At 43.2% G+C, this 27,865-nt stretch overlaps 1 protein-coding gene and 1 pseudogene across 2 annotated transcripts; one reads left to right on the top strand and one right to left on the bottom strand.

Annotated features, from left to right (window-relative positions):
* Window position 1: 1 nt before the first annotated feature.
* On the bottom strand, window positions 2-27,606 carry LOC113024481 (perforin-1-like). Its single transcript, XM_026171612.2, has 10 exons — window positions 27,539-27,606; window positions 25,493-25,767; window positions 25,319-25,398; window positions 25,079-25,124; window positions 19,602-19,738; window positions 19,379-19,517; window positions 16,176-16,256; window positions 15,582-16,078; window positions 1,064-1,157; window positions 2-743 (listed from the first exon to the last, which is right to left on the bottom strand). The coding sequence occupies exons 2-10, from the start codon at window positions 25,763-25,765 to the stop codon at window positions 528-530; spliced, it is 1,563 nt and encodes a 520-aa protein (XP_026027397.1). The 5' UTR covers window positions 25,766-25,767; window positions 27,539-27,606; the 3' UTR covers window positions 2-527.
* Window positions 6,789-14,918, top strand: LOC113024482 (histone H1 pseudogene; annotated as a pseudogene). The gene has a single exon (XR_013909759.1). The product of XR_013909759.1 is annotated as a histone H1 pseudogene (transcript).
* Window positions 27,607-27,865: the final 259 nt, after the last annotated feature.

Raw genomic sequence — 27,865 nt, 5'->3', positions numbered from 1 at the left:
ATCAATTAATCAGAACTCACATTTATTTCTTTATAATCAGCATTATTATAAATGATACATTAAGTCCCTAAATATGACCCATGCAAGCATTGCTAAACTTAATGTTTTATATACTTGTTACAAATCAAAGAACTGAAAAATATACATAAAATATTTGCATGTTATGAAGGCTTTTGCAAGAATGACACACAAGAATGCATTTGTAATCATACTTATGAAGAGGCCTGACCATTTTTACACATAATTCAGAAAATAATCACAAGTGTCTTTAATGAATACACAAAGTGATATGAATGTGGACCCACCACCAAAATCAAATGAGGATTAAACAAGATGACTGTCTGCCTCAGACTATATGACACATCAAATTAGCTGTAACTCTAAGTGCATGGTATGTGTTAATTTTGTGCCCAATTATTATTCTTTATATATTGCACATAAAGAATGTTATCACCCAACCTGACATGATACTTGATTAAAGATAAGCTACCAGCATTTCCATAGTGTGTGCCAGCCAGAATGCGTTTTCATTGTGAAGATGGTTGGTATTGGTTACAGGTGGATCCAGTCAGGTGTCTGTCACATGTCAGAGTATACTGGACCTCAACAGTGCCGCCTTTTTGAAGTGAGCATCTGATTGTGTTTGTACCTTGAGTCAGGTACTTCACACACGATCCCAGTTGGTCATCAAAGAACACATCCTCGTCCCAGACTTCAATCATCAGAGGCGAGCTTGTTGCCACCTTTTTTAAAAAAAGTCAGACAAAGTTAAACCAAAGTGAAATAAAATTATGTATGTTGTGCCCATTTAAAGTAATGTTTCATTTTATTACAATAATAATTTAAAAGAAAAAAAAACTCCAGAAGGGAAAAATAGCATTTCACCAGTGCTTCATTATTATTTGTCATGTTATTAAAATCAAGTCTTTAATATAAAGATATAACAGTGTGATTCTTTTCTTTATCTGAGAAGATAATTATGCAAAATCTTGAAAAAAAAGAGCTGTCCTTGGTTTTACTTGTTGTAGTGGATAAAAGTGAGATAGAAGTGCTTTGTACTGACATTTTCCAGAATGTAATTGGTGGTCCAGGAGGGGGAGTTAGATTCGATCACACTGGTCTGGAATTTTTGCGATTGAAACTGGATCTTAACATATCTGTGAAATGGCAAAATGTGGAAAAAGAACATTACTGTGTTAGGAGGGATATTATACCCCTTATGTCAAACAGAGTGATTTGTGGCCCCAATAAATGATTTGTGACCCTAGGAAGTAATAAAGGAAGTAATAAAACATATGGTAGCCATAAAATTATTATATTCATAAAATTTATGATATTCATAAATTTGTGATATTCATCAAAATATGCTAGTTCATAGCTCATTAATTTTTCCCCAAAAATAAATGATTTGATTTTTTTTTAATATCAAATAGCATTCTTCATTTTTAAGCCATTAAATTTTTTTTTTTACTCTTTATGCTTAAAAACTGCCATCTGGTGGTGGGTCAGTGCGTGTGTGCGCACGCGCGCGCCCCCCGTGCGTGTGTGTCTGTGCGCGCTTGTGCGCGTGCCTGTGTCTGGGCCCGTGCTCGTCTGTGTGTGTGTGTTAAACCAGAGTAAAAGTGCTTAGTTACACTTGTGCTTTTGTAACGTTCAGTATGGCGGGAGATACAGGCTGCATAAGATAAGATAAGATAAGATAACCTTTATTAGTCCCACACGTGGGAAATTTGTTTTGTCACAGCAGGAAGTGGACAGTGCAAAAGTTATGACGCAAAAATTAGAATACAATAAGAATAAATACAGTACACAGCTGTACAGAATAGAATAAAATAATGTACTATATACAGTAGAATAAAATAGAATAAAAATATACAATAAGATAAAAATAGAATACGAATGCTATATACAACTGAGTAAAAATACAACGATGCCAGAAAAGATTATTGCACTTAGTGTTATTGCACATGTGTGGATGTGTGTGTTTGTTCAGTTAAAGTCTTTGTTGTGGAGTCTGACAGCAGTGGGGAGGAAAGACCTGCGAAATCTCTCCGTCCCACACCGTGGGTGCCGCTGTCTCCCACTGAAGGAGCTGCTCAGTGCTGTCACAGTCTGCTGCATGGGGTGGGAGACGTTGTCCAACAGGGATGACAGCTTAGCCGCCATTCTCCTGTCACTCACCACCTCCACTGGGTCCAGAGGGCATCCTAGAACAGAGCTGGCCCTTCGGATCACCCTGTTCAGTCTCTTCCTGTCCCCAGCAGAGATGCTGCCGCCCCAGCAGACCACACCATAAAAGATAGCAGAAGCCACCACAGAGTCATAGAAGGTCTTCAGGAGTGGGCCCTCCACCCCAAACGACCTGAGTCTCCGCAGCAGGTACAACCTGCTCTGCCCTTTCCTGTAGAGGGTGTCTGAGTTATGAGTCCAGTCCAGTCTGTAGTTCAGATGAACACCAAGGTACCTGTAGCTGTCCACAGCCTCAATGTCCATACCCTGGATGTTCAGTGGTTGCAGTGGAGAATGCTTGTGCCTGCGGAAGTCTACCACCAGCTCCTTGGTTTTACTGGCGTTGATCTGGAGGTAGTTCAGCTGGCACCAGTCCACAAAGTCTTGAGTCAGTCCTCTGTACTCCTTGTCGTCCCCATCAGTGATGAGGCCGACTATTGCAGAGTCATCAGAGAACTTCTGCAGGAAGCACTGGGTGGAATTGTGGGAGAAGTCTGCAGTGTAGATGGTGAAGAGGAACGGAGCCAGAACCGTTCCTTGTGGGGCCCCCGTACTGCAGACGACCCTGTCCGACACACAGCCCTGAGTCCTCACATACTGTGGTCGGTCGGTGAGGTAGTCCAAAATCCAGGTAGTGAGGTGATGGTCCACTCCAGAGTTCTCCAGCTTGTCCTTCAGAACCGAGGGAAGAATAGTGTTGAAGGCACTGGAGAAATCAAAGAACATGATTCTCACAGTGCTTCCAGCGGTCTCCAGGTGAGCGAGGGAACGATGTAGGAGGTGAATGACGGCATCATCCGCTCCAATGCCAGGCTGGTAGGCAAACTGAAGTGGGTCCAGTGATGAGCTTGTTAGGCGCCGAAGCTGAGCCAGGACCAACCGCTCCAGGGTCTTCATCAGGTGGGATGTCAGAGCCACCGGCCTGTAGCTATTGAGGTCCTTGGGGCGTGAAGTCATTGGCACTGGTACAACACAGGAGGTTTTCCAGAGCTGTGGGACTCTTCCCAACCTCAGGCTCAGGTTGAAGAGGTGCTCCATCACCCCACACAGTTGGTCCGCGCAGGACCTGACGACCCTCGAGCTGATGCCATCTGGACCCGCTGCATCCCTCGTTGGAAAACTTTATTTCAATTTATTTGCATTTGTTTAATCCGAACAAGGAAAATGAGAATCCAAGTCTGATTCACAAATGCTGGAGATCCCCCCAAAAAACCACCCCAAGCATAAGCGCACCGCGGCTCCCAGCAAAAACCTCCTGAAAAACCCTCCGTCTTTCTCCAAAAACGCACAACAACAGCAAACCCCCCCCCCCCCCTAGAATAACTCGATAAAACTCTCGCTATCCCCCCCAAGCATAAGCTCACCGCGGCTCCCACCCAACCCTTAGGCAAACAAGCAGGAAACCTCCAGAAAAAACCCTCCGTATTTTTATCCAAAACACGCGCAAAAAACCCCCCCTAGAATAACTTGTTAGGGGGAACCCTCTATTCCCAAAACTTATATTCGATAACAGGGTAAAAACTCCTGAAAAACTCCTGGAAAAATATTCGTCTGTCCACCAAGATTTGCTCTCCGCGGTCGGTCCTCATGCTCCTGGCTCCCGGAGCACCATCCCCACCAACGCTTCTTCTCCCCCATCAGGCAGACGAAATTCACGGCGCCTGCTTTTGCGAGCTAAACACGGTCAGTCTCTCTATGTTCTCACTTTTTTTCTAATTTTATAAAAACTATCCTTTTGTATTTAACATAACTCACTGTTTGTTTGTTTGTTTTTTTTTGGGGGGGGGGTTATCCTCAAATTGTTAGGTCTACTTAAACATCTCAGGAGCAACAGAACAAGCAGCAGGACCAGAAGGATAAGGAGCACAAGGACAAAGCGCAGACGACACCAGCTCTTCTATCGCTCTTCGAGCAGTATGTCTCATTGCTGAATTAATTCGCTCATCATATAAAAAGCTGTTTTTTTTCTTTACTTTTTCAACAACTGTGCTTTTAGATATTCTTGTCACTCAATAAAAATGGATAACCAGGAACATGATATTACAGACCCATTTCTTGCTTCTAGCGTTAGCTAGGTTAAATCAAAATACTGTTCATTCACAGAATACACCTCCACAAAGCGGTGAGCAACCTGATGTGATCAATAATAATAATAATGACCCTTTAGAAATGCTTAATTTAGCTCTAGCCCGATTAGCGCCTAGTGAAAGTGTCTCGCAAAATAGCTCTCAATGTTTGAGTGTTGAGCATGGTGAGATCCAAACAGAGTCAGACGTGGCTCATTCTCAACTGAGTCTGACACAAAACATTTCCTCATCCGATCCGTTTATAGCGCTTAATCAGGCTTTAGCAGCCTTGGCAGAAATCTTTATCTATCTATCTTTATCGCTCATAATGCCAAGAGTTTTGATGCTTACATTATTCTCAGGGCTATGGTTAAGCAAAGCTTAAAACCAAAGTTAATCAGTCAAGGCTCGAAATTGATCAGCTTTACAGACACAGACTTAAACCAGCGCTATATGGACTCGTGCTGTTTCCTTCCGATGCCGTTGTCAGGTATCCCAAAAGGAATGGGGTTTTCAGACAGCATTAAAGGCTTTCCCCCCATTGTTTCAGTTCGAAACAAACATCACTTATCCTCCCCCTCCGCCTATAGTCTCGAGCGTATGACAACACAGGGCAGGAAAGAATTTTACAAATGGTATGATTCAGTCAGCTCCGGCACCTTCAATTTCATGAAAGAGGCCCTTTTATACTGTGAAAACGATGTTGAAATTCTAGCTCGGGGTTGCACATTGTTCAGAAACGGATTTATTGAAGAGACAGGAGTAGATCCTTTCAGCCGCAACACCCTTGCTAGCGCGTGCCTAAAACCTATTTAACAGACTTCATGCCAATGAATTCTTTAGCAATACCGTGCCCTCTATATTACCATAATCAGGTCAAATCATTTTCCTCATCCTCAATTCAATGGCTCGAATATCTCTCTTACACACAAGGTGTTTTTATCAGACATGCACTCAATCAAGGGGAAAAACAGCTCACTAGTTATTATGTGGATGGGTATGGTCAGATTAACGGTAAAACATACCTGTGGGAATTTTTGGGTTGCTACTTCCATGGGTGTGTTACGTGTTTTTCAAATCAGGCCGATGTTAACCCTCTGTTAGGGGCCTCTTTTTCAGACAGTAACCTTGCCGCTCAAGACAGGCTCGCTAGATTGAGAGCTGAACATAATGTGTGTCCTGTTATAATCTGGCAGCATGAGTGGACCAAGTTAAAACGTACTGATGAGAGTGTAATCAACTTCCTCAGACGTTATGATCCACCAGAGCCTTTGAATCCTCGCCATGCCCTCTTCGGAGGCCGTACAAGCCCAGCACAGTTGCGTTGCAGTGTAGCGCCTGGTGAGAAAATTAGTTATGTGGATGTCACCTCGTTGTATCCGTTTGTAAATAGCACCTGTCGTTACCCCTTAGGCCATCCTCAAGTAATTTTTCGAAATTTTCAGCACCCTAAAAACTACTTTGGGTTTATCAAAGCGGTTGTATACCCACCCAGAGGACTCTATTTTCCCGTTTTACCCTATAAAACAAAGTCAGGCAAGCTTCTCTGTCGCACTTGTGCTGAAATGAACAACCAAGAGGGGAAAGACCTTTTTCGTGAAATCTGTATTGGAAAATTGTGTACGTTTCGAACAAGTTTGTTGACAATGTTGTGTGGGTTTATACATCCTTTCAGCCTCTGTATTCTGAGCTTCAAGAGAAAAATAAAAGCATTAAATTCATTGAAGGTCTCCCTGATTCTTTTGACGATGAGAGCTTGTTTCCCTCACACCAGAGTCATCTCATTGTACTGGATGATGTTATTTTTCAAGCAGCAAATCATCCAAAAGTGGTCCGGATTTTCACACAGTACAGACACCATAAAAATATGAGTGTGATGATGTTGAGCCAAAATGTGTTTCTACAAGGTAAACACAGCAGGACGATCAGTCTGAACAGTGTTATTTAAAAACCTCACGATAAATTACAAGTTAATACACTAGCTAGACAAATATGTCCAGGACGTCTGCATTTCATCTTGGAGAGTTTTGAAGAAGCCACGAGAGAACCACACGGATATTTATTGATAGGTTTAACCCCCACCTCTCCAGAGCAACTCAGACTGAGATCCGGGATACTACCATCAGAACAGCTGTGTGGAAATATTCCAATCACACAATGCCAACATAAGAAGTTGAAATGACATAAGAGAAAATCAGACAAATGGCCAACAGACGTGACGTGTCAGGAAGAAAAAGAAGGTAATGACTCAAAAAGGCGGCTTCCTCTTACCACTACTCACAACAGTCTTACCCATCGTAGCTGATTTAGCTATAGGCGCCATTCGCAAATAAAAATGCAGAAAATGTATCTGATCTCGCCTGAGCAGATCAAATGCTTACATGAAACGCATGCAAATGCTTCTCGACCAAGCATCAGATACAAAGCCGAGGATGAACTGGACAGTCAAATGAGACGTGTATTGGAGACTCAGGGTCTAAACCCCGATGAGAAAATAAAAAAAGTATAACATGCTGTTAGAGTTTGTATTGTTGATTGTCATTTATGCTTAGAAATATTTAACCATAGATGCTTAGAGGTGTATAATCAATTGTGTAGTGATAAGTTGTGTGATCTTTAACAGGCTACAGAGGCTTGGTGTGCATTCCACACTAGAATGCACACCTACATCCTGGGAGCACGGGAAGAGGTCGCATCTTGTCTTAATTGTTTTATGGTAGGATTAACGTAGCTACGTCTGTTCTAGTCTAAGTGCTTTTCTGTTTAGATGAACTGCTGGACTTCCTCACCGGGGGGGGGGGGTCTAGTCTACCCTCTTCCTGACCAAGGATGTTTGACCCTTTGATCAGCAGTCCACACACACACACACACACACACACACACACACACACACACACACACACACACAGGCATGGTACTCTTTGTTTGTATGTAGACGTCGTATGTTAATGAACCTATGCATATTCATGTAACCTCAATAAAAGGACAGTGTATGGGAGAACGGACGAGAGCTACTGGGGTCAAGCGAAGGAACGTGCCTGTCCGGTTCTCTCCCGTGCACGAGTACCATGAAGAAGTTTGCCTACTTGTGTCTTGCTTAGCAGTGTAATTATATTGTCTTCAACGTTCCAGCGGATGGGTTCAAGCTACAAACCTATCATTAATTGGTCCTTCGATGCCGGAGCCCTGGAATCGCATTCACCGAGGGGAGGAGAGGCACACTGAAAGACTGACGTCAGCCAGGAAGTTCCTGTGGATTCGCTGTATGTCTTTTCTCCTCGATGAATGGCGATTGGCGGGATTCGAGGCTGATATTACACGCTAAGCAACACCGAGTAAGTTTAGAGTCCAACTCTATAACTGTACGTCTTCGCCGCTCAGTGGGGCGTTGTCCGTGGCCGCTTAGTGGGGCTAAAATTACGTCTTCGCCGCTCAGTGGGGCGTTGTCCGTGGCCGCTCAGTGGGGCTAAAATTCGCCGTCTAAGTGGGGCGATGTACAAGGCCGCTCAGTGGGGTTTTTTGTACAGAAGTATTAAGTCGCAGAGTTGCGCAGTTCGAACTTTTTTTGGTTCGCCGTCTTAGTGGGGCGAAATACAGACCGCTGTGTGGGGTACTGTAGTGAGTTCTCCACCGCTCAGTGGGGTGTTGAGAAGTTCCGCGGGGTCCAGATTGTGCTGGACAGTAGGCCTATTTTGTGTTGTTGTCATTGTCGTCGTTGTTGTTGTTGTTGTTGTGTGTGCGGAGCAGAACATGTGGTCTGTGACACCGACTGTTGTTGTTATCATGGGTTTCTAAGCAACCAAGAGTGAGTTGGAGGGAGACAGACGTTTGTGCTGGACTTTGCTCCTGGCAGCTGACACAAAATGTTTATTCTTTAGCTTGCCCTGATCGACAACAGCCTGTGTGCCAGACCATAGACGTAATTGAGGTGGATAGTTGTTAAAAGTAATCTACATTAAGCTTGTGGTTGCTTAAATTCAGTACAATGACATGTGAGGTGAAGTGATATAGGTAAATATTTAAACTAATGAAGTGCATAGAGGCACTTGACCTGTGTGAAAGACTGTCGTCTTATTATGAGCCATTGTTGAGATATAGAGCACATCTGTGAAAACAACTAATATGCTCAACCCTGTATGAAACATCTAAAAATACATGATGGAGAAGCTGTGTTGAATATGTAAGTGTAAGACTTTGCCACTGTGGGCAGAGCATGCAACTACTGTGTGATGTCGCGTTGCAGTTTTGTTTTTGTTTTTTGAGCTGATGAGCAAGCTACACATTATCAGATCAAGAGCTGTCTGAGAACTACTCAAAGAGAGGGAAACAGAGAGTGTGCAGCGTTTCCATGAGCAGTTTTTCTGCACCTTGACTCGTGTGTGTGTAGCATCAGCATCATGTTTTTGTTTATTTGTTTTGTTGGATTAAAAATAATTAAATAAACTGGTGATCATGCCTATGGATCACCATGGCACTTATCTCCAGCCATATGATTTATTTATGCAGATGAAAAAGTGAGTGTGAATGTGTCTGACATCACAGTGTTTTTGTGCACTGTGCAAAAGTAATTGCCTCTGATTGTGAGTGAGAGCAGTGATTTTGCAGACCACCAGCTATTGTGAAGAAAAAAAAAAGAGTGAAAAAGAGACAAATTACATTGTAGACGAAGAGAAATAATCATAGGAAAAAGGTTTTGTGTTGATCAGCCGAAAAACAACTACAATGTCATTTTCTGCTTTTAAGAAAGGATTGTTCACACAAACACAGACAGAGAGAGAGAGAGAGATGTGTGTTGATTAAACAGTGATGATGATAATGAACATGTTTTAGTTTGTCACTTTCAGGTGAAAAGCAGACCTGAATCAATTTTCCACATGCAGCAGTCGGAAGAAAGTTATAGTTTAACATCATTGGAAACATGCAGGCCAAGTTTCTGGCTGACTTATTTAAAGCGCAATGTGTATGTGTCTCTCAACCTCACAAGCAAGCAAGCTCTCACCCCTCCCTGAAGACAAGGAATGCAGCTCCAAAGCAATAACATGATAAAGAGACAGCATCAAGTCCTGAGCAAAAAAGTCCCAACAAGCAGCAGCAATGTGGATAAACAGCAGCAGAAGAAGAAAGCAAACCCATCTTCCTGTCTGATTGGTTGAATTTCACGGAGGGGCGAGCAAGATGGCAGCGTGAAGAGGAGTTTTTGTTTGAGTTCTCAGCACGAGACACTTATTTGACGTCTTTCTGGCCTTCGGGACTTTTTTGGAGATCAGCGCGCTAAACTTGCTGGATCTGAGGCCAGGGTCTGCGGCGGCAGCATGTTGAAATGCTCAAAAAGGACTGAGTGACTCGGGCAAGCCACATGCGGCTAGCGACATGAAAGAAATGGACCCTTCATGATGCGTTCAACGTGCCAGCGCTGTGGTGGGAAAGGCTCCATCATAAACACGCCCTGCGCCCTGCGCCGAGGTTCAGGCCAAGAAGAAGAAGACGATGACTTCCAAGCCCAAGAAGGTCGGCTTCAGCGTGGGCGAGCTGATTGTGAAAGCCGTGGCCGCTTCCAAGGAGCGCAACGGCCTGTCTGTGGCCGCTCTCAAGAAGGCTCTGGCTGCCGGAGGCTACGATGTGGACAAGAACAAGGCCCGTGTCAAGACCGCCATCAAGAGTCTGGTGGCGAAGGGCACTCTGGTGCAGACCAAGGGCACCGGGGCCTCCAGATCCTTCAAGATGAACAAGGCTACTGAGAGCAAAGCCAAGAAGCCCGCCGCAGCCAAAGCCAAGAAACCGGCAGCAGCTGCTAAGAAGTCGCCCAAGAAGGCAGCAGCAGCACTTCAGCTACTAGACAGGACAAAGCTGAAGGAGAACTGCCGGGACTGTTGAAGTGGGAGAGGACAAAAGAGTGAGAGGATAACAGAGTGAGAAGACTAGGTGAGAACACATAGGAATTATTTAATGTGGGAAATCAAAATTTGGGTTAGCAAACCTGGGGAAAAGAAAACTGACTGCTTAAGTTGGAAAATTGAGACGGAGTCTGAAACATTGCGAAAATAGAAACATATACAAAATCACACACACACAAGCAGAACATGCATTAACCCTACTAACAATTCCAAACACAAAATGACTCATGAAGACTCATAGCACATTAGTTAAGAAATGATCAAATAGCAGAGAAGTGTGTAGGAAAGGCAGAGAACATGCTCTGCTGGAGATGCAGCTCCACAGACCTGCATTAAACCTGCCTAATAACACAAACACACATGCAATGAAAATTAGCTTGTTATCTTTCATCAGTGTTAAATTAGTGTCAATTTAGCAGACACTTGTTATTAAATACTGAATGTATCCAATGCAAAAAATTGACTCTCCAGGTTGCAGGACAACAGTTTAACTTTTGTGGGAAAAAAGATCCTGGTTTGACCAACCAGTGATCAGACAATAAATTTAGTTGTTAAAATGGTAAATTGGGAGAAGCTTCCTGCTTGATTGAGGCAGCACATGTAATTTACTGTATGAGGGAAATTGTCTTTTGTGATACTATTTTGAACATGCTTTTCTGTCGTCCTGTCAACTTAGTGGGTTAATAGCTGATATGCAAATTAGTTGATCGGTTTTAGATTAATGAAAGGTGACTGAATTCTAGCACGAGTGAATGAGATGTGTTGGAGTTGTTGTGTGTTGAGTGGAGACTCTAAAACACTGAGTTTCCTGCTTTGATGTGCGAGTGAATCCTGTATTTAGATACACAACTCTGAATACGTCAGAACAAACTTCTTTTGTGAAGTGCATGTCAGCATGTCACATGTTTTATGATGAATGGAAAATGAAAATTGAATAAAATAGATCTGTGGCTTAAATGAGTGAAGAGCACAGACCGGGTGATTAAACTCATAGCTAATAAGACATTAGGGTTATGTTGTGTGTTGTGCAGCTGATGGTTGGTTTGGAGTGAATCTAGCTGATGATTTTTCTTTTGTTGTGAAGTTGAGCCTGCCGATTAGTATGATGGTATGATGAACCATGCTAATGGTATGATTTACCCTCCTGAGATGAGGAGTTTGTGTCATGACTTAACAAGGCCTTTTTATTTTGATACTTTCACAGTGCACTGAGAGTTTGGTTTGATAATCTCTGTTATTTTTCATTTTTTATCTTTTGAACAGGCACTGATTTTGTTTGTCTATTTCTTGTCTTTAAACAGATCTGCACGTCAGGAATTAAAAGCGTTACACGTCGTCAAGAAAATTGTTGCAAGTGAGTTTCTCCACATTTAAAATGGGTTCAGGAGAAAGCCACTTATTTGGGACAATTAGGAAATGAGAGTCCCCCCCAAAAAGGATTCAACGAGGAAATCCAGTCTAAATTATTTTTCTTTTTGAAATATCGTCGTTTTGCTGAGCGTGGAAACGAATGCGATGATAATTTCCACAATTAGCAAAAGAAGGAACCACTGAGTGAATGAGTAAGAATTTTAAAATAACTGACTGACTGACTGAACATGATTGTGTGAAGCTAACCCCCACCTGACAAAGGTGCAGATGAACCCATGTGTTTCCTTCTACAGGAGCAGAAAGATGACAGCAACACTCGAGGTTGCATGATGATTTAACATTTTAAATGCCATTTTCTGTGTCTGTGAATTTACTATGTGTGTGTCATTCACTAGCTTGAGTTGCTCACAGAGATAACTGTGACAAAGTATGCATACGCCTGTGCAAGCGCTAATATTTGCATTTTCTTTTCTTACAGCATGCCAGTTCTTCATGTGAATTGATGATGCGATTTATACCAGGACAACTGGTTGATGTTTTTTCCTACTACAGGTTATGAGTGGTGATGCTGTTGCATTGTGTTGATGGGAAAATGTGAAGGTTACTTTGATAATGTGAATAACATGTGTGAAATTTCCTGTGTTGAGAACTGGTGTTACTTCTTTCCACAGCTAGGGATGGCTAACTTTATGGTGTTTTATGGCACCTCTGGAATGTGGATGGCCGACGCCTGCCCACCAGGATGGTCAATGTGTATTGCTAATGTTAGTTTCTTTGAGAATGCTGTGGAAGATTCAGCTGAAACGGACAAGTGACATGAGTAAAACAAATAAGAGATACAGTGTTTCTGGGATAGTTTGATATGGGCTCATTAGCTGGCCACTTTTGAGCCCATAGTAATATATAAGTGGAGTGACTTTGCTTAAGAGCAGTCACCGATTACATTAATGTTGCCTGAGTACATGGGATGATCCATGTCTGAGGCGACTTATGAAAATAATTGTAGTTTACTGATTTGAGAAAACCTGCACATGACACTTGTCTTGCTGATGTTGAATGCTTCTTGTCCTTATGATACAATTGTTTACAGGTATGAAGTTTGATTTTACTTCCAGATTTTGTTTTCCAGGCCATGATGGTGTGTATGCAGGCTCCTGGGAGAGCCAGGTGTTAAGCAAACTTAATATGCAAAGCACACTAACATTTTCATTGCAGGATTATGGGTCCAGGGTGGTGCTGCTCCAGGGGAGGAGATGCCCTGATGTTGCCTGGGATATCATCTAGCTAATCTTTTTCTTTAAGACTGGAATCCAGGTTTGGTGAGTTGACGCATGGGTGTGTCCATGCGTCAAGAGGAGGGGTCCAAGGATTAACATTAAACAATGTTTTTTATTATTGTTGCAGTGATTTGTGTGATTAGCCGTTTTATTTACAAATATTAAACCTATGCAAGTGGTGCACCCATGTTCAGATGAGGCTTTGATGGCCTATAAGTGAAGTTCACTGAACTAAAGAATGTGGTTTGATGATTGTTGACATACTCTCCAAATAGTTTGTCTTCCTAGCAAGGAAATACAGGTGCAGCAGTAATCTCCTGAGAAATCTTCAGAGGCCCAGTGAGAAGCGCATAGCTGACAGGACCAGGCAGTGGTTGAGGTCAAAGATCAAGCTGGTTGGGGCCCATCATGAAATCAGACCTTGGAGCCACAGCAAGGACCATGAAACTGCCTGCAAAATAGAGGAGAGGATCGTCCACAAGATGGGAGAGAGGCTTCAGGAGGATCAGAGATCATCTTCAGCACAGCAGACATCACACAGAGAGCTGTGCTACTAAGCTTCCAGGAAATCAAGAGGAGACTTCCCACAGCAAGATTTTAAATACAATGAAAGATTCAATATTGACGCTGAGGAAGACGACTAAGGTGTACGACGTGCTCTGCCTTAAACCTTCAGCAGCGTTGGAACATAAACACTCAGGGGATGGGGAGCGTGCCAAGCTCCATCGACAGCGCAGAAGGAGTTCGAGGATGACATCATGATTCTGTGAAAGCACAGGAACCAGAAGCTATGGTGGTGATAACAGCAGTTTCCTATGAACATCACCTAACGCTGTGCCACTGTACTGTGCATACGATGACACTCTGAAGGCTGCTGGGATCATAACAGCAGTAAGATGACGGAACCCAGCACCCTTTCCACAGAGAGCTTTTTCTGCAGAGCGTGGACAATTAAGGAGTCATAAATATCCCCCTCACAAGACGAAGGTCTGAAGTCAGGTGATGGGGGCTGGTAAGAGGCCATAAAACTAGAGTGCTGAGAAGTCTGCAGCTTGGAAATAGCTGAGACCCATGTTGACGAACAACAAAACCAACTGGTATGTTTGAATGTCTATTCTACATACATTTGGACTCTGGTCCTATGGACAGTGATGGAAACAACTAGAAGAGACATTCATGACGCCCTGCAAAACTCAAACCACTCTGCAGAGAGACATGTGATTTGCACACCCGGAGGAAGCATCACCAAGTTGAGATGTTTTTGAAAATGTTATCTTCTTATTTTCACTATTAAATTAACAATTTCTTTGTTTGCTCATAGGATGCAGTTTGCCATGAGATGAGATCAATGAGGAATGGGATAACTGCTAATACATTTGTTACACTGTGTACTTTTACAGTAATTTAGGGTGATTTGACATATGCTGAGTAAAAAAATGTTTGCATTGAAACTGTCAGACATGAGGTATTCATAACTGGGAACTTTCTAGCATAAAGGTCAAAAACGGGGGAATGTTAGAGTTTGTATTGTTGATTGTCATTTATGCTTAGAAATATTTAACCATAGATGCTTAGAGGTGTATAATCAATTGTGTAGTGATAAGTTGTGTGATCTTTAACAGGCTACAGAGGCTTGGTGTGCATTCCACACTAGAATGCACACCTACATCCTGGGAGCACGGGAAGAGGTCGCATCTTGTCTTAATTGTTTTATGGTAGGATTAACGTAGCTACGTCTGTTCTAGTCTAAGTGCTTTTCTGTTTAGATGAACTGCTGGACTTCCTCACCGGGGGGGGGTCTAGTCTACCCTCTTCCTGACCAAGGATGTTTGACCCTTTGATCAGCAGTCCACACACACACACACACACACACACACACACACACACACACACACACACACACACACACACAGGCATGGTACTCTTTGTTTGTATGTAGACGTCGTATGTTAATGAACCTATGCATATTCATGTAACCTCAATAAAAGGACAGTGTATGGGAGAACGGACGAGAGCTACTGGGGTCAAGCGAAGGAACGGTGCCTGTCCGGTTCTCTCCCGTGCACGAGTACCATGAAGAAGTTTGCCTACTTGTGTCTTGCTTAGCAGTGTAATTATATTGTCTTCAACGTTCCAGCGGATGGGTTCAAGCTACAAACCTATCACATGCTTTTACAAAAGTATCTCATACTAGAGAGACAAAAAGTAGATGAAAGCAAGCAAATAACACTAAGGCTCCTCGCTGTGCGTGAAGAGGGACAGAGTGAGAGATCACATGATGAGCGCGACTACCAGCAGGAAGAAAGCGAGGAGGGGGAGCAGGTGGCAAGTGTGAATAAGGTTTTACATGCCGTTTTAACCCACATAAACCCTCGCTCAAAGAGCATAAAAAGTAAAAACTTTTTATGCTTAAAAATAAAGGATGCTATTTGATATAAAAAACTTTTTTTTAATAATCAAATCATTTATTTTTGGGGAAAAATTAATGAGCTATGAACTAGCATATTTTGATGAATATCACAAATTTATGAATATCATAATTTTCATGAATATAATAATTTTATGGGTACCATATGTTTTATTACTTCCTTTATTACTTCCTAGGGTCACAAATCATTTATTGGGGCCACAAATCACTCTGTTTGACATAAGGGGTATAATATCCCTCCTTGTGTTAATGTCTATGATTCATCTGTTATGTTTACAGTGGCTTTCCTTTGAAGCTTATCTTGTTCACTACTCACCCGTCAGTCTTGTCCCAAAAATCTCCTTTCAGACCAGAGGCTTGGATCATTGTTATCCTTAGTGTTCCTTTCTGAATCTCTTTAGGACAACAGTTGGAATCCAGGTTGGGACCACTGCTGCTACAGTACGACTGTGTGTTTGATCGACTGATGCTGTTGTCTTTTAAGTACTGCTCTATTGCAGCCTTTAGTCCTTTATTCCGTGCTGACGTTTGCACCAGTTCATACAGTGGTCTTAGAGAGTAGCAAACCACATCAGGTTGATCTATGAGGGTTTTTAGCCAATTCTGGTAGCCCAGTGAGTCATTTCTGGTGAGTGAAAACTCCCCAGTCCAGCCTCTGCCTCCTACCACTTCTGAATAATGACCGTGAAGACCAGAGGCGTACATAACAGAGACACCTTGGTTGTTTAGGACTGAGGCGCATAAGTTAAAAGAAGGACCCAGATTAACATTCCCCAGGCCTACCTTGACACCCAATGACAAGCAGTCGTGTACCTGTGTGAAAGGAGGTAACACTGGATATTGCTTTTGTTGGTACAAAGTGTATGTACATATGTTCACTGCTTTAACCAGATATATGTGCTACACATACCTGGGATGAAGTAAGATGATTCAGACTGGACAAGCAGGTACGTGTAGACGTGACTCGCCTGAACTGCCCTCCAAGATCAACCTGAAAAAACATTTATTAAACATTTTTAAAAAAGGGTTTAGTCCATGGGGCCCGGCCGGGCACAGCCCGAAGAGGAGACATGGGCCCATCCTCCCGCAGGCCCACCACCCGCAGGAGGCGCCATAGGGGTCGGGTGCATTGTGTGCCGGGTGGCGGCCAGGAGCGGAGGCCCTGGCGGACTGACCCCCGGCTGCCAAGACTGGCAATAGGGACATGGAATGTCACCTCTCTGGTGGGGAAGGAGCCTGAGTTAGTGCGTGAGGTTGAGAGGTACCGGCTAGATATAGTCGGGCTCACCTCTACACATGGCTTGGGCTCTGGAACCGGTCTCCTGGAGAGGGGCTGGACTCTGTCTCAGTCTGGAGTTGCCCCTGGTGAGAGGCGGCGGGCTGGGGTGGGTATTCTAATATCCCCTCGGCTTGCTGCCGGTACGTTGGGGTTTTTCCCGGTGGACGAGAGGGTTTGTTCCCTGCGCCTTAGGGTCGGGGAATGGGTCCTGACTGTCATATGCGCTTATGCACCGAGTGGCAGTTCAGAGTACCCAGCCTTCTTAGAGTCCCTGGGGGGGTGCTGGAGGGTGCTCCGCCTGGAGACTCTGTTATCCTGCTGGGAGACTTCAATGCTCACGCGGGTAACGACAGCGAGACCTCGAACGGGGAGGAACGGCCTCCCTGATCTGAACCCGAGCGGTGCTTTGTTATTGGACTTCTGTGCTAATCACAGTTTGGCCATAACGAACACCCTGTTCGAACATAAGACTGTCCATAAGTGCACGTGGCACCAGGACGCTCTAGGCCGTAGGTCGATGATCGATTTTGTAATCGTATCAGCAGACCTGCGACCATATGTTCTGGACACTCGGGTAAAGAGAGGGGCTGAGCTGTCAACTGATCACCACCTGGTGGTGAGTTGGATCAGGTGGCGCAGGAGGACGCTGGACAGACCTGGTGCACCGAAACGCGTAGTGAGGGTGTGCTGGGAACGTCTAGCAGAGGACCCAGTCCGCGAGATCTTCAACGCACACCTCCCGCAGAGCTTCAACAGCATTCCGAGGGAGACTGGGGACATTGAGTCCGAATGGACCATGTTCAGCGTCTCCATTGCCGAAGCTGCTGCATTGAGCTGCGGCCACAAGGTGGTTGGTGCCTGCCGTGGTGGTAATCCCCGAACCAAATGGTGGACACCAGAGGTGAAGGGAGCCACCAGGCTGAAGAAGGAGTCCTATCGGGCTTGGTTAGCCTGTGGGACTCCCGAGGCAGCCGACAGGTATCGACAGGCCAAGCGGAATGCGGCTCGGGCAGTGGCTGAAGCAAAAACTCGGGTGTGGGAGGAGTTCAGAGAGGCCATGGAAAAAGACTTTCGGACTGCCTCGAAGAGATTCTGGCAAACCGTCAGGCATCTCAGGAGGGGAAAGCGGTGCTCTACCTGCACTGTGTATAGTGCTGGCGGAGCGCTGCTGACGTTGACTGAGAAGATTGTCAGGCGGTGGAAGGGATACTTCGAGGACCTCCTTAATCCCACTGACACGTCTTCCGAGGAGGAAGCAGAGTCTGGGGATGAGGGGAATGACCCGCCAATTTCCGGGGGCGAGGTCACTGAGGCAGTTAAACAACTCCTTGGTGGCAGAGCCCCTGGTGTTGATGAGGTCCGCCCCGAGTTCCTGAAGGCTCTGGACGTTGTAGGGCTGTCCTGGTTGACACGGCTCTGCAATGTTGCGTGGAGATCAGGGGCAGTACCTGTGGACTGGCAGACCGGGGTGGTGATCCCCATCTTTAAGAAAGGGGACCGGAGGGTGTGTTCCAACTACAGGGGGATCACGTCCGCTAGTCGAACCTCGGATACAGGAGGAACAATGCGGTTTTCGTCCTGGACCAGCTCTTTATCCTCTCGAGGATACTTGAGGGTGCATGGGAATTTGCCCAACCAGTCTACATGTGTTTTGTGGACTTGGAGAAGGCATTCGACCGTGTCCCTCGGGGTGTCCTGTGGGAGGTGTTGCGGGAGTATGGGGTGTCTGGCCCATTGCTACGGGCCATTCGATCCCTATACAACCGTTGCAAGAGCTTGGTTCGCATTGCCGGCAATAAGTCGGACTCGTTCCCGGTGGGTGATGGGCTCCGCCAGGGCTGCCCTTTGTCTCCGGTTCTGTTCATAATTTTTATGGACAGGATTTCTAGGCGCAGCCAAGTGGCGGAGGGCTTTCGCTTTGGTGGCCTCAGAATCTCATCTCTGATTTTTGCAGATGATGTGGTTCTGTTGGCTTCATCGGTTGAGGGCCTCCAGCTCGCACTGTAACGGTTCGCAGCCGAGTGTGAAGCAGCGAGAATGAGGATCAGCACCTCCAAATCTGAGGCCATGGTTCTCAGCCGGAAAAGGGTGGAGTGCCCACTCCGGGTCGGGGATGAGTTCCTGCCCCAAGTGGAGGAGTTCAAGTATCTCGGGGTCTTGTTCGCGAGTGATGGGAGAAGGGAGCCGGAGATCAACAGACGGATTGGGGCTGCAGCTGCAGTAATGCAGACGCTGCACCGGTCCATCGTGGTGAAGAGGGAGCTGAGTGTAAAAGCGAAGCTCTCAATTTACCGGTCGATCTACGTCCCTACCCTCACCTATGGCCACGAGCTGTGGGTAGTGACCGAAAGAACGAGATCGCGGATACAAGCGGCAGAAATGAGCTTCCTCCGAAGGGTGGCTGGCCTCTCCCTTAGAGATAGGGTGAGAAGTTCGGCCATCCGGGAGGGGCTCAGAGTAGAGCAGCTGCTGCTCCACATCGAAAGGAGCCAGCTGAGGTGGTTCGGGCATCTGACAAGGATGCCCCCTGGGCGCCTCCTGGGTGAGGTGTTCCAGGCATGTCCCACCGGGAGGAGGCCCCGGGGCAGACCCAGGATACGCTGGAGAGATTATATCTCTCGGCTGGCCTGGGAACGCCTTGGTATTCCCCCGGATAAGCTGGAGGAGGTGGCTGGGGAGAGGGAGGTCTGGGCCTCTTTGCTTAGGCTGCTGCCCCGGATAAAGCGGATGAAGATGGATGGATGGATGGATGGATGGATGGATGGATGGATGGGTTTAATGACTTCTGAATGGTATAAAAAAAATTAAAGGGATGTGTATATTAATTTTATCACCTGGCGAATATAATGTGTGCCGTATGTGTCTATGAAGTGTCTGTACTGGGCTTTGGTTGCATTGCTGTAGGTAGCTGGGAGTCTGGCCACATCTTTACTGAACTCAGCACTGAGAGGAGGGCTGTTGGACACACGGTAACTAAACACACACAAAAAATACAGATTAATAGACATCAAACTTAAATTTAAAAAATTAGATGTTGTAGTAGTCTTTAAACTCTACCTATAATGTTTACAGGTGATTATATGTGTGCTGAAGGTGTAGCGGTCCTCTCTCTTCTTGGTTACAGCAAAGTTGTATGCTGTAGATCTTGTTCCTCCAAACTCCAGGTTGCCAAGCTTCTCAATATCCAGTCCAACCTAAGAGAAATGAAGGCATGAGCTACGTGATTTCCCAGCATAATAGATATTTCCTTGAAACTAGCAGCCAAAACATTAAAATGGCTGTCAGCTGTACTTTTATATTGAATGCTAAAGCACATTTTAGCATGATAATGTAAGGTGTGGTCATGGTAAATATATTATACTTGCTAAATATTAACTGATTTCTGTTGCCTTTGTAAACAACTGTTTTTAATTGGAACTAGCATACTATACTATACTTTTTCTAATTTGCAATATTAACTAACCCTAACCCTAACCCCCCAACATATTAATGGTGATATCATTAATTCAATATTTCACTGATATACAATAACGATCAACCGCATTTAATTTTTTAAAACTCACTAGTTTGTGTGAAAATTACCCACAGACTTTGCTGTGAGTAGATTTATTGAGGACTGAAATATCTTGACAGTTTTTGGATATATTGTTATAAAATATGGTCTGAACCCCAGAACAGTCATTTGGCGCAGCTAATATTATGTGATTTGTGAGACATGTCAGAAATAATTCCGTATTTATATTTTGATTGAAGTGTGATTGTTAGTGAGTGAATTATAGGACCACATTGAATTAAGATGACAACTCACCTGTTGTTCAACTTTTATTTGCAATAGGCCTTAAAAGTACCTTTAATTGAAAGCAGCTAAAAAGCTTGTTACCATAGAGAGTATAAAAGATGCATGTAGCTATTGTGATGTCATATGTTGGTTTATGAAGTCTCATTTTGAAGTGTGCTGATTGTAAACCAGACACTCAGTGACTGACTTGTAATTAACAAGTTGTTGAGCAATGGGTGTGTAGTCCTTTATTGTCATTGTAGAATGTACAATGAAATTGTGTGTGCTCCACACCAACTGTGCACAAATAAAATATAAATACAGTTTTTCTCAAATGTTAAAACACAAAAGCCAATCCTGTAACCCAAATGACCAGTAGTCTAAACACATTTACTAAATGTAGCCACCATATTCCAGTACCATAAACACATGTCACATGAAGACACAATTCACAAAACACAACCCTCTGTACTCATAAATCTAAACACATTTGTCCTTGCTAAAACACATGTTGCAAAACAACTCTGCTCATATTCACAAATGAAAGCCCATGTGATGCAAAATGCTTGCCACAGTCACCAATCTTTGAACACAGGGAACACACCTGGCGTCAGTCACTACACACAACGACTCAAAATTGAAGACACCTGTTGCTAATGATGTCACCCCACCTATAAAAGCATAGTTTGGTGAAGATGCCGAACAATCACAATGGATGAAGGCATTCGAGCGTGCGGAAGGAGAAGAGCTGCAGGCCAAAGAGGAAGAGGGGTTGAGATCAGAGGAGGAAGAGGTGAAGGCCTAAGAAGAAGAGGAGTTCGGAGTAGAGGAGGAAGAGAAGGAGGCCAACAAGAGAGAGGAGAAGGTCCAGGTGGGAGAAGAAGACAACCTCGCACCATCATAACAGATGATATGCGAGCAACAGTAATTGATCATGTCATTGTCCATGGCATGACAATGGCTGAAGCGGGACGAAGAGTACATCCAAACCTGAGTAGGTTCACTGTGGCCACCATTATCAAGGCATTTAGACAACACAACAGGTATAGTACGCTATTGCTTTCTTTGTCACACTACAGTTTTACAGGCCTGTGAAAGTGGTCTGTTACTTTACATGTACAGTAGTTTTACATATAAATCAGTCAATTGACAACACATGTTTCTTTCTTTAGAGCTGAAAGAATGCCACATAGAGGTGGGAGGGTTGCCATATTCACAGCGGCACAAGAAACCCTCATTGCAGATATGGTCCGTGAGAACAACTGCATTAGACTCCGAGAGATCAGAGACAAAGTCATTGCAGATAATGTAAACTTTGAGAACATTGATGCTGTCCACAATAGACCGAGTTCTCCGGCGCCAACAGATGAGGATGAAACAGGTCTACAGGGTTCCCTTTGAGCGCAACTCTGCGCGACACATAGAACAACGTTACGAGTATGTGCAAGTACGTATACATCCATGTCCACAGTACAGTTAGTGGACATACTGTGTTGCTTAGTGGCCTACATTACTTCTGGACAATACTGTGCTACCTGATTGACCGTTCTAAACACCTGTATGCTTTTCCATGTTCACAAAATGGCCAGACCCCATGAGTACCTCTTCCTGGATGAGGCTGGCTTCAACCTCCAGAAACGAAGGCGAAGAGGCCGTAACATTGGCCAAAGAGCCATCATTGAGGTTCCTGGCCAACGGGGGGGGGGGGTAATATTACTCTTTGTGCAGCTATGGGTACGGAGGGGCTTGTCCACTGGCATGCTGTCCTTTGGTCTTACAACAAACAACGTCTCCTCACCTTCCTAGATGAGCTAAAAGACATCCTCCTGGACCGTCAACAACACCATCCTAGGCTAGCACATCACATGTATGTGATCATTTGGGACAACGTCCGCTTCCACAAAACACACCAAATCAGAGAGTGGTTCACCACCAACAGTGACCACTTTTTAAACGTCTGTCTGCCACCCTACTCCCCTTTCCTGAACCCTATAGAGGAGTTCTTCTCATCATGGAGATGGAAGGTGTATGACAGACAGCCATACACAAGAGAGAACCTCGTACGGGCAATGGAGCTGGCCTGTGCTGACATCCCAGTGGAGGCCTTCCAGGGATGGATTCGCCATTCCAGGGCGTTTTTCCCGATTTGCGAGTTGATAATTTAACACTTGGTGTTAAGAGTTTATATATTAACTCTCAAAGAGTATTTTAGTTTAACTACGTAAGAGTTATCTTCTAATTCATTCTAAAAAGCGGGAATTTTACTGTTCTGAACTTCTAGAAATTTCTTTTGGAAATAAACATTTACTAAAAAGATGCAATGGTTTTTGAAAAACATTTATTCTGAATTGTGCACCACAATTTCAAAACATTTTCTGAAAGATGTAACAGTATACATGTTCTCACTTTCATTAGAATTTTGTTTATCAAAAGGTCTGACATGGTAAATGCAAATAACAGCATTCTCATCATTTATTTCTTCAATACAATATGTATGTCCTTCATTCATCCCTTTGTGGAACTTCAACGCACTTCTGCTCTCCCCCATATTCCATCTTCACAAGCATATCCTGTGCGGAGATTGAATAAAAATTAGTTGACACTAATTAATGGCACAAATAATCCAGTAAACAATTGCAGCACAGTAGAAAAAAAGAAAAGGAATCCTTTTTGAGCCATTACTTGTGTAAAGTATTTTCCCAAAAGACAAGGACGCAGGCAACAGGTAATACTGAACTAAATGTAAAACCTCAACCTTTTTAATTATTACTTAAACTGTGTGCACAAAACTCTGGAGGGATCTATGCTAACGTAGAACCCAGTCAGGACGCCTGCTACTGCTGTTTGCTCGTGTTTGGGGTTTTTTTTGTTTTTTTGTTTTTTATGGGCGATCGTTTTCAGGCTTCAAGTAGCACCATTATACCAACATTTCACATTCTACACATTGTTTTAGGTGTATTTGACCAAAAGTTTGACTGAAAATTCACATGCAAGCTTTTTTTCAAGGCTGTGGTATTTGCCTGCAAACAATACCTTTCAGCTAGCTAAAACAGAATATTATGCTATCAGCGAGCAACATGGCTAATGCCTTTCACACAGCTTTGTCTCAACTCCAAAGAGCCACAGAAGTAAAAGCTCATAATAATAATTGAAACAATCTTTGAAAGAATGACTTACCAAGCATGGCAAACAACTCAAATATGTAGTGCAAAATGTTCTGAAACGGCTTCACTTCAGCTTCGATTGGAGCCGTGCTGGGGGCGGAGTCTGTGAATTTACTCTATTGGTGTCATAGCCCCTCTAGGAGTTCAGAGTTAAGAGGTCAAGAGTTAATGTTTCCATTGTAACACCTCCAGATTTGACAGAGAAACACTCATTTTTAACACTCGATTTTAACTACTATCATTTTACACCTCAGAGTTACATTAAAAGAATGTGACTCTGCTTAGAGTAAAATTAACTCTACTTTTGCAAGAAGACTATTAACACCAACACATTTAACACTTTTGAATTTGCTGTGTGACATGTGTTTTAGCATTTGAGAAACACTGTAATAAGACAGCAGGAATAAATAACAAACAAGAGAAATATATACAGTCAAGAGGAATATTTACAATAAGAAGAGAAAGGCTCACATTGGAGAACAAGTTGCAAAGTTCTTGGAAGTAGTGCCAGCTTAGACCAGCTTATTGTCCATGTCCAAACAATGCATGGTCATGTTGTTGTTGGCATGATGACATTGTTTATATCATTTGAATTATTTCTTTATCTTCTCAAGGTCCATGTCATCGTTGTAAATTGTTTAAGCTTTACATTATTTATGCTATGCTATTTTATGTAGTTAAACTTATTGTGCTTTTATTTTGAAAGTCAAGCTTGCTTACAAGTCGCGCTGTTTCCTTTTTGGGAGAAAAAAGGAGAAAACCACCTGTAAGCGCGGAGCAAGAATGAGGCCGTTCTTTAGTGAAAGTCACACTAAGTGGAATGGGCTTTAAATACACACTTATAAGGAAACTTCAGAAGAATGGTGACTAATTCCCTTTTTGCAGCATGCAGCCAACGAGGTATTTATTGATATATCTCGTTTTGTTGTACAGTGTTATTTTAGGTGCTGTGTCTTACATTGAGTTTTTATTTTGTTAATGGTGTGTAGTTTTCACGGTGACTTTGGAGAGAAGTCTTCAAATAAACCAGTGACGGAAAACCACTTGCGTCTGCCTTGCTTCGAGGGAATTATAGTCATAGCATTTAAATTATTGATTGTTATAATAAAAAAAAAAACTAGGAGAAGTACTAGTCTCACTCTAAGGACTCTTGAGAAACACCTCACAAGGAAACGGGATTTTTGGGAGAACGAAATGTTTCTTTTTTAAGATCCTTCTACAAGTTAGAACACCTTCTCGTTACTTTTATAGGTTATACATAGACACTGTTCTCACAACCTTCTGTTACTGTGTATTACTGTGCGTGGTGTGTGTGTATGTTATTGCAGGCAATTCTTTCTTACCTAGAGCTACATATTAAAGCAAAAGTGGGATGATTTTCCTCAATAAACAGAGGGGTTCCACACTGTATGATGTTTATATGCCTTGTTACTGTATTTCTCTTCTCTTTTTTTCTTTAAATAATGTCCTTACAATGCTCAGTCATAGGACTTTTTAAAACATGGAGCTAGGAATGATTACAGGACTAGATCAACAGTTTGCAGTAATAGTAACATTATATCCATGTTTCACTCAACATGAATGTTTCCTACCTTCCAGTCGATGCTGCTCTGGTCGGTGTATGTGCTGACCAGTGAACTGTAGAGAAATTATTTTGCTTAATTCCCCAAAATATTCCAGTAGGAAAAAATGATTTGCAATTATTAAATGATTGTTTGATAAAATTAATTAATGTATGCCATGTGGGTGGGATGACATCTATGAATATGTAAAGTAATGTATGAAACCTGTCAGGGCACAATGAGTGATTATGTTTCTAAGTCCTAGAATACCTGATGGAGGTGTGTTCACTGTCCTCGAGACGAAAACTGCAGCGGTTGAATGTACGCCAGTCCAAAGTAGAGACTGGTAGCTGGAAATATAATTAATAACAGGTTTAGCATGTTAATGGTATGCCAAAGTAATTTTTGACATGTTTTTTATTAATTACTATAATATTTAGTTACTTTCTGCAGTTGGCCGCCTTTATGAGGGTTGGTGCAGAGTGTACAGGTTTTGCTTGGAGTGAGGTAGGTCTTCACATCAATCACATAAGCTCCTTTTCGCTTAAGTGTAACAACATCAAAGCCCTCCCCTGCCAGGTCATAACCAGGCACAAAGGGAGCAGACATACACTGGCTCTGAGTCCCAGTCTGACAAGAAAGAGCAGGGGAGAGGCACAACAGAAAGAGGAGGAGGAGGCTCAGGTAGAGAGTGGTGGGAGTTGAAAAGGAGAGCATGGCTGGGAGAAGGGAGAACAGTTGCTTTATTTTAAGCTGTAATGTAATGTATCAAAAAGAAAATGCAAGAAATACTATTTTTGTTTTATTTGGGTTTTTTTTAATCATTCATCTCTCTTAAGTAGATATGACCCGGCTAAGATAAGATAAGATAGAACTTTATTAATATGCCGCTGGTTTTTTGTTTGTTTGTTTTTTAACAATCACTAACAACTGACAGACCACAGTACGTCAGGCTGAAGGACATCATGTCTGACACTGTGGTCAGCAGCACAGGAGCACCACCGGGAACTGTGCTGTCCCCTCTTCTCTTCACCCTGTACACCTCTGACTTCTGCTACATCTCTGAATTATGCCATATTCAGAAGTTTGCAGACGACACAGCCATCATAGGGTGTATCTGGGATAATCAGGAAGAGGAGTACAGAAGTCTGGTGAGGAACTTCGTCACATGGAGTCACACAAACCACCTGCAACTCAACACCTCAAAGACTAAGGAACTGGTTGTGGACTTCGGGAGGTCCAGAGAAGGTCCACTGCCGGTTCAGATAGAGGGGGAGGAGGTGGAGGTGGTCAACAAGTACAAGTACCTCGGGCTGTGGGTGGACAACAAACTGCACTGGTCATGCAACACAGAGCACCTGTATAAAAAAGCCCAAAGCTGACTGTACTTCCTCAGGAGGCTGAGGTCTTTTAACATCTGCAGGAAGCTCCTGAGGATGTTTTACCAGTCAGTGGTTGCTGGAGTACTTTTCTATGCTGTGGTGTGCTGGGGGAGCAGCACAGCAAAGAAGGACTCATCCAGGCTGGAGAAACTGATCAGGAAGGCTAGCTCTGTGGTCGGCATGAAGCTGAACACTCTGGTGACAGTGGCAGAGAAAAGGACACTAAAAAAACTGCTGGACATTATGAACAATGCTGGGCATCCTCTGCACACGGCCATAAACAACCAGAGGAGTCTGTTCAGTGACAGGTTGCTTTTCCCAAAGACAAGAACCAACAGACTTAAAAACTCCTTTGTCCCACACGCCATCAGACTGTTTAACTCCTCTCTGGAGGGGAGAGGGAGGGGAAACAGGAGGACAAAGGAGGGGGGAACAAGTGCCTCTTCACTTCACTGTGCAATACGTTTTGTTAATAGTCAACGGTGCAATAGACTTCAATACTTGAAATGTGCAATTCCCTTGTATTCTTATTTCTATTTATTCTATTTATCCCTTTTATATATTTTATTTATATATGTCTCTGTATTGATATATGTGTATGTATATAATATTCTGCTTACGTTCTGTAACTTCTGTCGGTGCTGTGCAATTGGAAACCGAATTTCCCAGAGGAACCCACCCGAGGGATTAATAAAGTTTTATCTTATCTTATCTTATCTTATCTTATATATACTCAGAATACTGCATTCCATGTTGAAAGGGTCCATCATTCCATTGAAAGGCTTGTTTCATTAGATCAACAGCTCAAAAAGCTACATTTGTGATATTTATTTATATTTATATTTATATTTATTTACCTGTGCTAACAAATCAAAATGATGTTTGGCATTGGTTGCGTAGTACCAACATTTAATGTGTTTCTGCTAGTTATGTTACTTCACACACAATCAGTAATTTAGATAAATTTATTAAATTAATTTGTTCAGCCTGAGGTGGCAAAAAATCAGCAGGATCATTCATAAGTTTACTGTAAATAATATAAGATTCATTCTTTGATTTGATTTAAAATATGTGTTAAATATTTTTTAAATAAAAAACATCAGATTACCTGTTTAAACCTCAGCAGTGAATGTGTCAAGAGATGGAGATGGTGAGGGTATCATCTGAGGATGTCCTGTGACTGTTCAGGCAACAGCACTTTTATTCTTTGTCCCAGGTCATGTGACCTACACGCGACAGTTTTTGTTTTGTTTTTTAACACATAAAGCATGGATGCTGAGAAACAGCATGCTATGAACACAAACATATTTGTGATTTTGGAGCTCTGAAAAATAATGCTTTATTACTTAAAAACAAAAAAATTAGCATTTTGATCACACATTATAAATACATGATAACATGATATGAGTTTTGATTCCCAATACTATATTTTTGT

Source organism: Astatotilapia calliptera, chromosome 6 (assembly GCF_964374335.1).
Source record: "Astatotilapia calliptera chromosome 6, fAstCal68.1, whole genome shotgun sequence".
Lineage (NCBI taxonomy): Eukaryota > Metazoa > Chordata > Actinopteri > Cichliformes > Cichlidae > Astatotilapia > Astatotilapia calliptera.
This window is presented reverse-complemented; position numbering and strand designations above follow the sequence as displayed.